The 12551-nt window shown below is 47.3% G+C and overlaps 1 protein-coding gene across 1 annotated transcript in view; it reads left to right on the forward strand.

Moving 5' to 3' along the window:
* The window catches only part of adamtsl3 (ADAMTS-like 3), a 185553-nt gene that overhangs the window by 79471 nt on the left and 93531 nt on the right, over window positions 1-12551 (forward strand). The window contains exon 4 of the mRNA XM_085356359.1: window positions 8552-8679. Within this exon, the coding sequence (XP_085212485.1) occupies window positions 8552-8679 (128 nt within the window). The remainder of the gene's footprint in view (window positions 1-8551; window positions 8680-12551) is intronic.

A 12551-nucleotide genomic window follows, 5' to 3' on the forward strand; every position in this document is an offset into this window, starting at 1 on the left:
AACGCTGAAGGCTACCTGTGCAGTTAAATATGGACCCCGCTAATAATATTCCAGGTGTGTTTCATGGTCAGCGGCTTCAGAGAGAAACTGTCTTCATCAGTCAGCAGTAAAAGGTCAGCGTGGTTTTCACTCGTTACCGTCCGTGACGTGTGAGAAAAGATCTTTAACATCCGCTCTCTGACAGAGGCGACGATTTCACAGCCCTGCAGTGGCACTGATGGATTACGATGTGCTCCGAGGTCGATGCCTGCGGATAATTCATTCTGCTCAGGTCTCAAACTAATTTCCCGCACTGAGGAAGAGTGGACGCCAACCGTCATCTGCAGAGAACAGTGGCTTTACTGTACTCGCTGCCTTTTCCATCTTTGGAGAACAAACACAGGAAATGTCTTCTGGGTTACCAGCCCCCGTGGTACCGAGGACTGGATAAAACTTTACATTTCAGCTTTATGAAACCTGCAAACAAATCAGTTTTACTTACACAGGAGTGGGGATCTCAACGATGAGTTGATTACCAGGCCTCCGGAGAACTTCAGGACATGTTGAGGAGTTCATTTAGTCGTTTAAATCAAGGACACATCTAAAACCTGCAGGACACTGGCCCTCCAGGCCTGCAGGTCCCCAGCTTTGACTTAAAGTGTCACAGTCTAAGGACTAAATCTGGTTTTTGCTCAGCAGCGTTTTCTCTATAAGCATCTTTGACCTTCAGTATCGTGGTCGATATCAGAGTTTGAATAAACTGCAGCAGTGTAATGATGGTGTGTGATGAAGAGGAGCAGAGAAAAAGGTATCCTGCATGTTTCATCTGTTTTCTGAAGATTTACTTGGAAACTTTATTTTGGTTACATTTTGTGATAGTGATGTGTTTTTCAGCCCTGAAACTTGTAGAGCTCAAATTGTTGTGTGTAATTCAAGGACCTGTAAATCTGAGCATTTTCACAGTATGGAGGTAAAATTTAGGACGCCTTCATTAAATGTACGACATCGTAGAAAAAAATCAGCTGATCCTGAGGCAGTCGGGTTGATTTTTCATGGAAAGTGTCAGAGAGAAACGAATGCTGGAGAAATAAGAAAGTCGAGTCCCCGGTAGCGCTCTCGCTGCAGCATTTCAGACCGATGTGGGCCAAATATGTAGGAAGAAAACTGCAGAAGCCAGAAAAAGTTTCAAGGCGAGAGTTATACGAGGTCACGAGCAGCGGAGACTGAAGGAGACTGACGGTCAGAGAGCTCTCTCAGCTATGGTTGTGCTTTTGTTAACCACAAGTAAGCCTGAGGCTCCACGGCTGTCTGACAAGCATACTTTCAGCTTTATTTTGCACCACATATACAACTCACTTCCAAAGGGCTGCTAATGCATAATAGAGATCATTAGAAACCAGTGGATGGGATTTGCTTTGCACTGTATGAGCATCTTCTGATTTAACAGGAACTAAATGTTCCCAGAAAGCATCACTTCCTGTCGATTAGGCTCATATAGACTTTTAAGCATCCGCATCAAGACTGCTGCCACAGGCAAAATAAACCTTTACTTGTAGCTTTTAGATTTCTGGTAGTTTGCATTTAACAAAATGGATTTAGTCTGCAAAGAATGCACGCACCTACAATACGGTAGGCCGGCTGAGAATACCTTAACCAGACGTTATAAGCAGCACATTGTGTCCCGCATTCAGCGCGCTCATATAGGGAGTTGGACAGTTTTTTTCTAATCCCATCCGACACCCTCCAATCTCAGAGCACAAGCTGAGATTAATGCTGCCGGCTATTTTCACTCCCTGCGAGCGCCTCCAACCAAACAAAGTGATGCAAGGCTGTTTACCAGCTCGAAACTCTGCAGGAGATCAAGTGTGAAGCAACCTAATAGGATTTGCACTTGAACATGTTTCCTGATTCTCAGACAAAGAGGGAAATGATGCAATTTGGGATTAATGGAGGAGAATAAGGCGCAAAGAAGTCAATAAAGTAGTGAATGAAGGGATTATTGAACCGATGACTGAATGAATAAAAGGATGCAATGACCCAACGGTGGCTGTTCATTGATTTAGATCCTCACCTTTGCCTACCTGCCTTTGGAAGCTTTCGATGCTTCACCTGTGATCGTGACCTGCATGTGGTTGTGGATGCAGGAGGCTGGAATTACTTTGTGCTGCAGTGCGGCTCAGCTCAACCTTCGAGTGACAAAGCGAGCTCAGAGCAGAGCCGCTGCATCGTCATGAGGAATGCAACCAGGTGACGTGTCCAGCATATGATCGGGAATGCCTCCAAGTTGACTGGAGATCCCCAGGTACACCCAGAAATCCGAACATGTGTAGTTCATCTTGGACGTTTTAACGTGGGAGTCTACGGGGACGGACTCACTGCTGGAGCCTCTGCTGGGCGTTAGAGGAGCTGCAGGTGTAGTTGCTTTGGTTTAATACACTATATGGACACAGAATTAATCTTTGAGTTCAGGTGTGTTCAGGTGTGGTCTGTAAAATGCGGCTCCTGCCTTTACAAACATCGATGAAAGAAAGGCTTGTTCTGAAGAGCTCACTGAAACCTGCTGTGGTGCTGCAACTGGATGTGACGTCTGCAACAATGGAATTTCTTGGAGTTTCTTCCCTCCTGGATACTCCTGATCAGCCTCATAGTGTCAGACCAGGTGAAGTCTCAGAGCCGACTCGATAACTGGAGAGCTCCAAACCTCCTCTGGCATTAACACCAACACAAAGACTGCACGCTGGCAGCTTCACGGCCGAGCAGCTCCTGTGGGAGTGAGTGTTTCAGTCCCAGAGGTTATCACCTGACCTAAACCCAGTACAGCGACAGTGCTGGTTTCTATAAGTCTTCTCTTCTTATAATGAGACTTTCAGAAAAGATGCCCGAGTGGCACCAGTGGACTCATCGCATCTGCCAGTGCCACTTTGAACCTTCAAACTGGGAAACTGAGAAATGCGCCGTGGATGGCGAGGTCATCTGAGTTGTCAGTGGACACAGCTTGCTGATACTGAACTATGCAGGCACAATGGGCCCTGCTGGCCACCCGGGCCAAAAAAGCCTTGGCTGGACAGATTCTCCTCATGCCGATGTTATTACTGTTGGAGGTCCGTGATGGCGGTTAGCTGGCCGAGCCCGACAACAAAAGGCTGTTTTATCCTATTAGCTGAGCGTTAACGTGTCTAATTCCTCTCGAGCTGTTCAGTCTGTCTCTTTGGAAGAGGCACGAAGAGAAATGTGAGAGAATCCCGAGATCCAGTTCAGCGCAGGAGTCCAAGACACACACAGCAGACCCATGTATGTGGGTACGACCCTCACAGCGTTGTCCTCTGCCAGCTCCGCTGTGAGCCAGCACTCAGCCTGGGAGGCAGGCTGAAATGAAACCTGCAGAGGTATGTCAGAAATGTTAATTCTGGTTGACCAGGCATAAATAACATTGTCAGAGGAATTAGAGTTTGTTCCTGTCCTGTGGGTTTTACTGACTGCCTGCACTGTCGCTGCTGCAGCAAAGGTTTCTCCAGCTGTTTAAACTCATGCTTTGACTATTGTCCTGGTGGTACACGGGCTAGATCGCACTCAGAAGGAAAAACTTTATTAATCCCTGCAGGAGATTTCCTATCGTAACAGCTGCTCGGGACTGTGGAAGTTGTAAAATTATACAACTGCAGCAAAAAAGCTGAGGAAACTGGATGGCCTCGGGAACCAAAGGACACGCTGCGAGGGACCGCACGCAGATGATCTCGATCCAGATTCGATCCAAGCCAAGTTCTGATGTTTTATCAGCAACAGATTAATAAAATATCTGCAGACGTACTCTGAAGGAACGTCTTCAGGAGGAGGAGGCGACTCTGGCCCTCTCTGCAGAGACAGCAGCAGAGATTCCTGTCCACGTAGGACCCCAGGTATTTGTCTCTGCCCTAAAGGAGAAAAGAGATGTAGGAGTCCTGCATCACCTTAAGTCCATCAGCAGCTCCTTTAGTTCAGCTGATGTTGAGTCTGGATGGTTCAGCTCACAGCAGAACTCTAAACTGTGAAAAAGCACTTTGGAAGGCTCGGCTCGTTCCCCCTCTGACTTCCAGTATTTTCCATAAATACTTCATTGTGCTTCATTTTTCCTCTCTCGCACACACACACACACACACACACACACACACACACACACACACACACACACACACACACACACACACACACACACACACACACACACACACACATACACACCGAGGCACCACAGGGTCTGTAGTGACATCACTGACCCAGGGAAGCCAATTTTCCTATTTTTGGTGACACACAGCCAGGAAAACTCTCTCCCGCTCTCTATCAGAGCCTCCCTCCATCACTCCCTCTCTTTCATCTCAGCTTTTCACACAGCAGATAAGATAGGAGAAAGGTCGGTGTTCGGTGGGGGGGTGCGTCGAGGCTGTAGCAGCTTTGTGTGACTGCTTGCCTAAAACAGACGACTGTTTCGTGTGACGTAATGCTACTGTTGGGTGTCTGCAGAGGGCGAGGCTCTCATCAGTGTTTCGGCAGAGAGACCTGCTGTCCGTGCCGACGAACCGCTGGACTCTTCTGCACTTTGGACAACGCTCCCGATGGGACGATGCTGCGCACACGGATCACAAACTGTCAGAAATTACTTGGCTGCATCCAGTCAGGCATGTTTTGAGTAAGAGGATTGGATTATGTATAATTCAGATATCTTGGCCGAGTCTTTTTGAGCGTTTTTTGGCCTGGTGATGGTAAAATATCAAGCGTTGAAATAAGAAACCCGAGTGTGCAAAGAGGTTTCTACAGCAGCAGAAGGACTCTCGAGGCCTGCTGCTGCGGTACGATCAGTCTCCACTGATCAGCCTGTTTTACACCCAACATGCGTCTCAAACAGATTATGAGTCACTGCTGAACATGGAGGCAGGGCCAGAGGACAGGTTTGGCGAAGCCGACTGGGACGCCTGGGGTTTCCACCAGGACGGTCACGCTGGCGATGGTTTTACTCACATGTGACCAACATAACGCACTCACGCGTAAACGCTCTGAAATGTATTTAGGAGCTTGTGTGCAAACATAACATATAAGATTCAGCCTCTGTTTTTCTACCGCAGCAGCTGTTGTAGTTGATGGTGGCGCCGCAGCTCCTCTGACACGCCCACAGCGACAAAGATGGTCAACAGCAGCGGCGTTGTGGCGCTCCACAACGGAGGTTGCCACAACTGGCAACCTGTCCTGGGTGTAGCCCACGTGTAGGCTCCGCCCCCACCCCATAACCCCGAATGGATAGGTTAAGAGCAGTTAAAAGGGTGGATGGATGGAAACGAAGGTGAAGCGTGCGAGTCAGTGACGTGCAGAAGTCTGGGGAATATGAAGTGACCACATGCATACGTGAACATTTCTTGTTTAATGTTTGCCAGGTGATGCATCGGCCGCTGTTCTCCTGAACGTTCCTGCACGCCGTCATGTGCGCGCCCTCCTGCACAGCCTGCATCCAGTATTTATGATTATGATAAAACTGTGGGAAATATTCCAGCCTGCTTCTCCTGAAATAGCTTGTGTGGGAAAATGTCTGTATTATATAATAGTCCTATATGCAGCGTATAATATGATGCGTAATATATATAGCTTTATAAAAGAGCAGTGAGATAACAGCGATATCTGTAAATGTAAATAAAAATGTGAGTCAGTTTTTATCTACATCATGAATCTGAGTGACCTTCAAACTCTGAACACAGAGGTGGAAACATCTGTAACATCTGTAAACGCTTTACAGCAGCTGCTGTGGCGACGTGCTGTCAGTGAGGCTGCGATCAGTCCCGCTGCTCTGAATCATTTATTCATATTCACCTGTGGCTGCTCAGCCTATCGGGAGCGACCGTCGGAGTCTGACCGCTCGTCCCACCGAAAGACGTTCTTTTATCGGGGCTTTCTTGGACAGCAGGAGTCCACAGGCCAGTTTTACCCAGAGATGCTTCTCTGTGTCGGGCTGGAAGGAGAGACGGCGTCAGCTCCATATATCCAGTGGGAATCGTTGGAAATCAGACATGTAGACTGTGTTTCTAGATTTTTCCTCACTGAAAACACAAATAGACATTTTATTTGTGAAGCTATAAACTCGAGATTACATTTACTGAAGTGTAACTAATGATAAGTGATCCGGTAGAGGAAAGTTTTCAACCTGATCTTAAAAAAGTTTCTGTCTCCTGTGTTATCATAAGTTAATAAATGTCTCGATCCTGGGTCAGTGACTCGGTGCTTTTGTGTTATTGTGAACCTTTGATTCCATCATGGATCATCAATGTTGGTGTTTTAGTTTGTTTTGTTCTCGGGTATTTCTTGAGTTCTAGTTCTTTGCTTTTGTTTGTTTACTGTAGCTTTAGTTCTGTCTTCATGCTTATTTTCTTGTCCCCCAGTCAGTCGTGTCTCATGTCACTCCTGTCCCTGTGCTCCCTGTGTTTCCTGTTTTATTTTGATAGTCCCTGGGGGTGTCCAAATTCATAGGCTGCATCCTCCTGAGGACCCGGACGGTCTGGCCTTCAGATTTGCGTCACCGCTGTCTCTGTAGAGTTTAATAAACTCGGCCGTCTGCTGCTTGCTTCCTCAATATAACAGGACACTGGAGTAAACTCTCCACCGTCTCACTTCTGTTTAATCAGTTTTCTGTTTGACGTTTATTCAGCTGTGTGAAAACTAGAACTTTAATCTCAGCCAAACCGATTTACTCAGGAACAAATCAAACACTGAAAAAAGCCAAACAATAAAAGTTTTATGTTATCTGAGTGACTCATATATCATGTTTAACCTGAGTAGCCAAAGACCGCGAGGGGTTTGAAAACGCTGTGCCAGGAGTTCGCCGTTCTCGCCCCGGTCAGCTGTCGAGCTGGTGGGTAACAGACGTCTCCGAAAACGTCGGAGCACTTTTGCAAACATGTGGTGTCTTTTTTTTTTTTTTCTTGAGAAAAAAAATGACATTTTATTGAATCTGCAGAATCATAAGTACAATTTGAAGTGCTGTATCAGGGCAACAGGAGATGATATCAGGTCCTTAATCTGAGGATGTATTCAGAGTGTTGAATACATGTGTATGTCAATATGCATATGGTATTTTTTTTTTTCTTTAAAAAAATAACAAAATTATATCAAAAACAATTTAAGATGGAATGCACAAAAACTGGTCTGAATGCTAAACCTGCAATTGTGGATTATATGATTTCACTCTGCAAAGTCTACAGTATATAACCAGTATCATAGAAGCAGGGAATGATTCATCAGAAGAGCAGGAGCCTACGATGAAGGCTGGAGGAAAGAGGGACTGCAGCAGGAGGTTGGACAGCATAAGAAGACAGAAACTGAATGGAAGCAGGGTTATGATATGAAGTTAGGGTTCAGTAGTGATGCCAGAGCAGAGGAGCGGTATTTGGCGCAAAGAGGTTAACTCCTGACTAAAATCCAGGTCAGACAAACAACTTGCCGCCTCTCACAGACTGGGAAATCGAGAGGATCGCATGTGGTGTCTTGATAAACCGAGCAGATGTTTGAAGCTTACACAGCTACATTCTCGTGTGACACAGAAAGAGTAATAAGAGTAATATTAAAACTTAGTAGCTGCTGCCATTGTTGGAAACTGGAGTTGACTGGGCCGCGCTATGAATTCTGGGATATGGTGGGCCAGGAAGGACACACCCGACCTATCCTTCAAATCTGGGGAAAAGATTGGCTGCATTTCTAGGAGTCTTTGAATTTGGACAGCCTTCGTCGCCTGGCTGTGACGCAAACGGCCTCAGGAAGATGCAGCCTATGAAGTTGGTCCCAGCTGCGTTCCCACCCGTTCCCCTACCTGTGTGCTTTCCTTGTTCTCTGTCCCAGTTTAGCTCCCTAGTTTTCATGTTTTCATTGTGGAGTTTGTCCCGCAGATAAAGCTGGCATTTTACGTTTACTTCCCCGAGTGTGTCGGGTCCTGCCTGCTACACAGCAAACGTGACAATGAAATGTCTTTTCCCATTTAGCTGCCCGTTCACCACTGGTGTAATAGTTTCTTCAGTTTCACATTTCTTGCGTCTCATTCTGGGAGTGTTGTCGCTCAGCTGTGCGGCGCCTGCATGAGCCGTTCAGCCTCTTTCCTGAGACTTTGGGACTTTTTCTAGAGAGAGCTAAACTTCTGCTGCGTCGGCTCACTGTGGATATATTTGCTCTAACGCTGTAACAAGAAATGATCTCTGCCAGCATGGCATACTTTCACTGTGTCCCTCTGAGCCTTTAAGCTTTTTTTAGCTTAAGCTTTATCAAGAATTTATCACGGAGTGTTTCCACACGGCACAGAGCAGTAAATATACGGCCTGTGACGAGCTGTCCTCCAGCAGGTTTGTTGAATTTCCAGCAATCAGACAGAAATGCAGACCGTGGTAGAGCCATGTCTGACTGTGACTGATTCTCAGACTGCCGTGAGAACAGACGCTCGTGTTGCAGGAGCGTTTTGCTTTAGCAGGCGTTGGAAACCAACGAGGCACGCCTTCTTACAACCACAAAGCTTTGGTGTGAATGTGATTTAATACGCACAACCTTTGTGTTGCTGTTTGTCCTTCTTTAGGCATCCAGGATGACCCGCTCAGATGAGGACAGGGAAATCGGCTGGGATGCCTGGAGCGCCTGGAGCGACTGCTCTCGAACCTGCGGGGGAGGAGCCTCCTACTCGCTACGACGCTGCCTCAATGGAGGGTAACCCTCATTTACCATCTAACAAGACACAATGTGACAGCATCTTTGAAATGTGGAGCGACTTCATGGCAGAAATCTGATCATTAAGACAAGCAAAAGACCAAAATCAGCCTTCGGCGTGTGACGTGCGAGCAGAGCGGCGGCTCCCTGCTCGGGTTAATGAGACTGTTTGATGACTAAAACCTGTCAGACGGTCACAGATCTGCTCAACTCACACATTTATCGTGCCATCAAATATTGAAGAGGAATGTTCTGCTGTGTCGTTACCTGTTAAACAGATGTTTCAGGAGGGCGTGGCTTAGCACAATCATTCAGATTTTAAGCAGTAATTATGATAATTTACAGGTTCATCATTAGAGCATGTTTGCACAATGATGCTGCTCCATCACCATCACAGTCATGTTTGTGTGACTTCACGAAAAACGACCACAGAAATACTAAACGTGGCTGTGACCTGCAGTGGACGTGTCACAGCACTGAAATTCACCGAAATCTGCTCAAATGTAACCAAACTGTAAGTGAAATCTGAAAATATTAAAAAATATAAAATAAAATAAGCAAACTAAGTTTAAAAGTGAACAAGTGGGTCATAAACCCAAAGCCCAGTCGCCTGTTTCTGTGGACTCGTGGCTCCTCCCACTCCTCCCACCATCATCTTTTCCCCCCAAAATCTAACGCTGTGACATCAAAAGTTGAGCAGACAGAGAGCAACAGTAATTATGATGTTGCAGCAAAACAAATGGAGCAGGGATGTCCCACACGCTGTCAGTTTACTCTGATTGGTCAGCTGACCAGGTGGAGCTCAGGTGTTGGTTCCAGCTGCAGGCTAACACAGCGCTAACCACGGTGCAGTGCAGATATTTCATATATCAATAAGTCACAGTATTCTTTGTTTGAGCTTGTTCGTATGTGACATGCTGCCGCTGTCAGAAGGTGGCGATAACGCACCCACAAGCTGTTTGCCAAACACCATCAAACAAGAAAAATAGAGTTCGTTGCGCGGTGAGACGCTCCTGCACAGACAGGAGAAACAGCCGTGGTGTCTGCGAGTGGTTACAGATCACAGTCATTATCCTGGTTACAGGTGAGAGCTCAGGTGAAGGCTCAGTGCTGTCCAAGGCTCAGATTAAGCCGAATCCACCTCCTACAACTACTTTTGATGGACCGATGGAAAGGTGGAGGTGTCAAACTTATTCCACATCGTGGGCCATCCACTGTGACCTCAAGTGGGCCAACCAGTCAAACACCATCTTTCTGTCACTTCAAAGAAGTTTAACTAAATATTTCATCTTAGTGTAAGAAGTCTGTTTCTGCAGAATGCCTGAGTGTGTACTTCATAAAGTAAATCAGCACGACTCTTTGGGCTCGTTTTTTCCTATAAATAAATAAATAATGTAAGATTTCTAACATAGATGGTAAAAGCAGGCCTCTGGCATTAGCCACATTAGCTGCACAGGGGATGATCAGGGCTGCTTGAAGGTTTCTCAGCCACAGGTTTTTCAAACTTTCTCTGAAAGCTATAAAAACTACACTAAATGTGAGAAGCTAAACGTGGCACATCCTGTGCCCAAAGTAAGCGTACAGAACCGGGAACGCAGCAGAAACTGTAAAGAAGCTTCCGATGGGGAAGACGGCTGGGAGCTGTGATGAAGTGCAGACCTCTGTGTGGAGCAGATGGACTCTGGGAAGTCTGCCTGGGCTGGTGTGTTCAGTGTCTTCCTCGCACCGATAAAGGCAGCGAGTGTTTGAGTTGGAGCGTGTTTGCTGGGTTTAAAGCCCGCGGCCGCCTGTCAGTCTGTCTCTGCTCGGCCGTTTGTCGTGCAGCGTTCAGGAAGTCATCAGAGGCTGTCTGCGTCCTGCGGTATCGCTCTGCAGCCTCCCGGCGATGCATTTGTCTTCATTAAATCTGACTGCAGCGCTCTCACCCGTGCTGCTGCTGAGGCATCTGCTGCGTTCAACAACACACAGTAAATACACTCACAGCGGTGCTAAAACTTGCTAATTGACACTTGTGGTTATGAGCTGAAAGGAAGATCCAAAGAGAGATAAAAAAGGAGTAAGTACACTATGCAAATGAGTCTTTGAGTGTCTTGTGAAATGATTTGAAGGACGTATTTTCTCACATTCGTAGGTTTCCGGCTGTGGGCCGTGGAGTCACTGGAGCTGAGAGCGGACGAGCGTTGGATGTTTGGTTCTTCCTGTCTGAAAACTGCTCTCGATGTTTGCTGACAGACATGAAAACAGTAGTCAGAACCGATTATTCATGTTCCTACATGGTATTAATGAATAATGGAGGATGATGTTAGCTGGCAGCACACCTCGCCGTCTCAGTCAGAAATGGCGGGAAAGACGTTTAAATCCATGAATTATTGTCTTAAATCTTCTGCATTACAGTTACTGAGCAGCGTAATCACGCGCCCTGCGCCGTGTTCGGCAGCAGTTTTGGGTGCAAGCTCTCATCCAGTCCAGCTGAACTTCACTTCCTGTTCTGCTGTTCTCATTAAGGCCCCCTGCACAGTCCTTCCCGCTGATGACGCTGATGTCAGAGCACAGTTTACCACTCTGATTGAAGTCTGGCGTCCAGCCTTCATCTGACTGATCGAGGTTCACTCAATCACAGCGGCCGCCGTCTGGAAGTGATTGGAGCTTCTGATTTGTTCAGACTTCATCTGCATGACGAGATTCGTTCTCCATTCGCTGCTGAACGTTAAGCAGCGTGCCCGATGACGAGCTCGACCGCTGCGTCTGTGCAGCTAGTTTGACTTGTGGACATAATTAGTGAAGCCTGGAGGAAGTTAGCGTAGTGTCTGTGTGTGTATACCTGTTTAAACATCTTTGTGGGGACCAATAATTGGAAGTTTACTATACTTGTGGGGACCAAAATCCAGTCCATGTCAGGGTGTGTTTGCCTGCACTGGTCAGAGCAGTAAGAACTGCTATGTCCTGGGTCTCATTGCTTTGCCTCCTCTGGTGCAGACTGTGCCTTTCTCCCTTCGGGGGTCCGCTGACTCCCGCTCGCTCGGCCTGTCGTACAGCAGCTGCTGTCTGGCTCTTTGATCAGAAACATGAAAGATTCTGCAGGTAAACGTAGGCACCAAGCTTACCACCAGGTTTGGGTTCAGATGTGCGTGGTTGCTTCTAAAAGTCTGATGTGGCAGAAATGAGCAGGTGTAAGGACTCGTGTGTTTGTATAAGGACAAAATTGCAGTGGCCGAATGACTTCGATAAGCCATCTCCGCTCGGCCTGCAGAGTGCTGTCCGTCAGCCGGGGCGAGTACCTGCTAACTGCGAAGAGGGACGAGTGACAAACTAACGGATTTTTGGGAATCTGCTGGAACAACCTGATGCACTCTGGGCTGATAAGCACTTAAAAAGTGTTTCACTGCAATCACGGATGTTTCACTCGTCTATTTTCTGCTGCTCCGCCAGGTCCAGGTCGCAGTCTGAGCTGCACGGACCTCCCTCACCACACCGCACATCCATTTCTTTCAGGGGTAGTAATAGGATTTCCCCACCATGTCCGGGGTCTGAGGTGTCTGCAGTTCATCTCAGAGACGCATGAACCACTTCAACTAGCGTGTGTGTGTGTGTGTGTGTGTGTGTGTGTGTGTGTGTGTGTGTGCGTGTGTGTGCGTGCGTGCGTGTGTGTGTGTGTGTGTGTGCGTGTGTGTGTGTGTGCGTGTGTGTGTGTGCGTGTGCGTGTGTGTGTGTGTGTGTGTGCGTGTGTGTGTGTGCGTGTGTGTGTGTGTGTGTGCGTGTGTGTGCGTGTGTGTGTGTGTGTGTGTGTGTGTGTGTGTGTGTGTGCAGACAGACGCCTCCTCTCCCTGCACTCAGGGTCAGAAAGTGAGGCAGAGCGTTTCTGGGTTGTGAAG

This window comes from Diplotaxodon limnothrissa, linkage group LG1, assembly GCF_057381915.1.
Source record: "Diplotaxodon limnothrissa isolate DT_005_m linkage group LG1, D_limnothrissa_male_GT1.1, whole genome shotgun sequence".
NCBI classification, from domain to species: Eukaryota; Metazoa; Chordata; class Actinopteri; order Cichliformes; family Cichlidae; genus Diplotaxodon; species Diplotaxodon limnothrissa.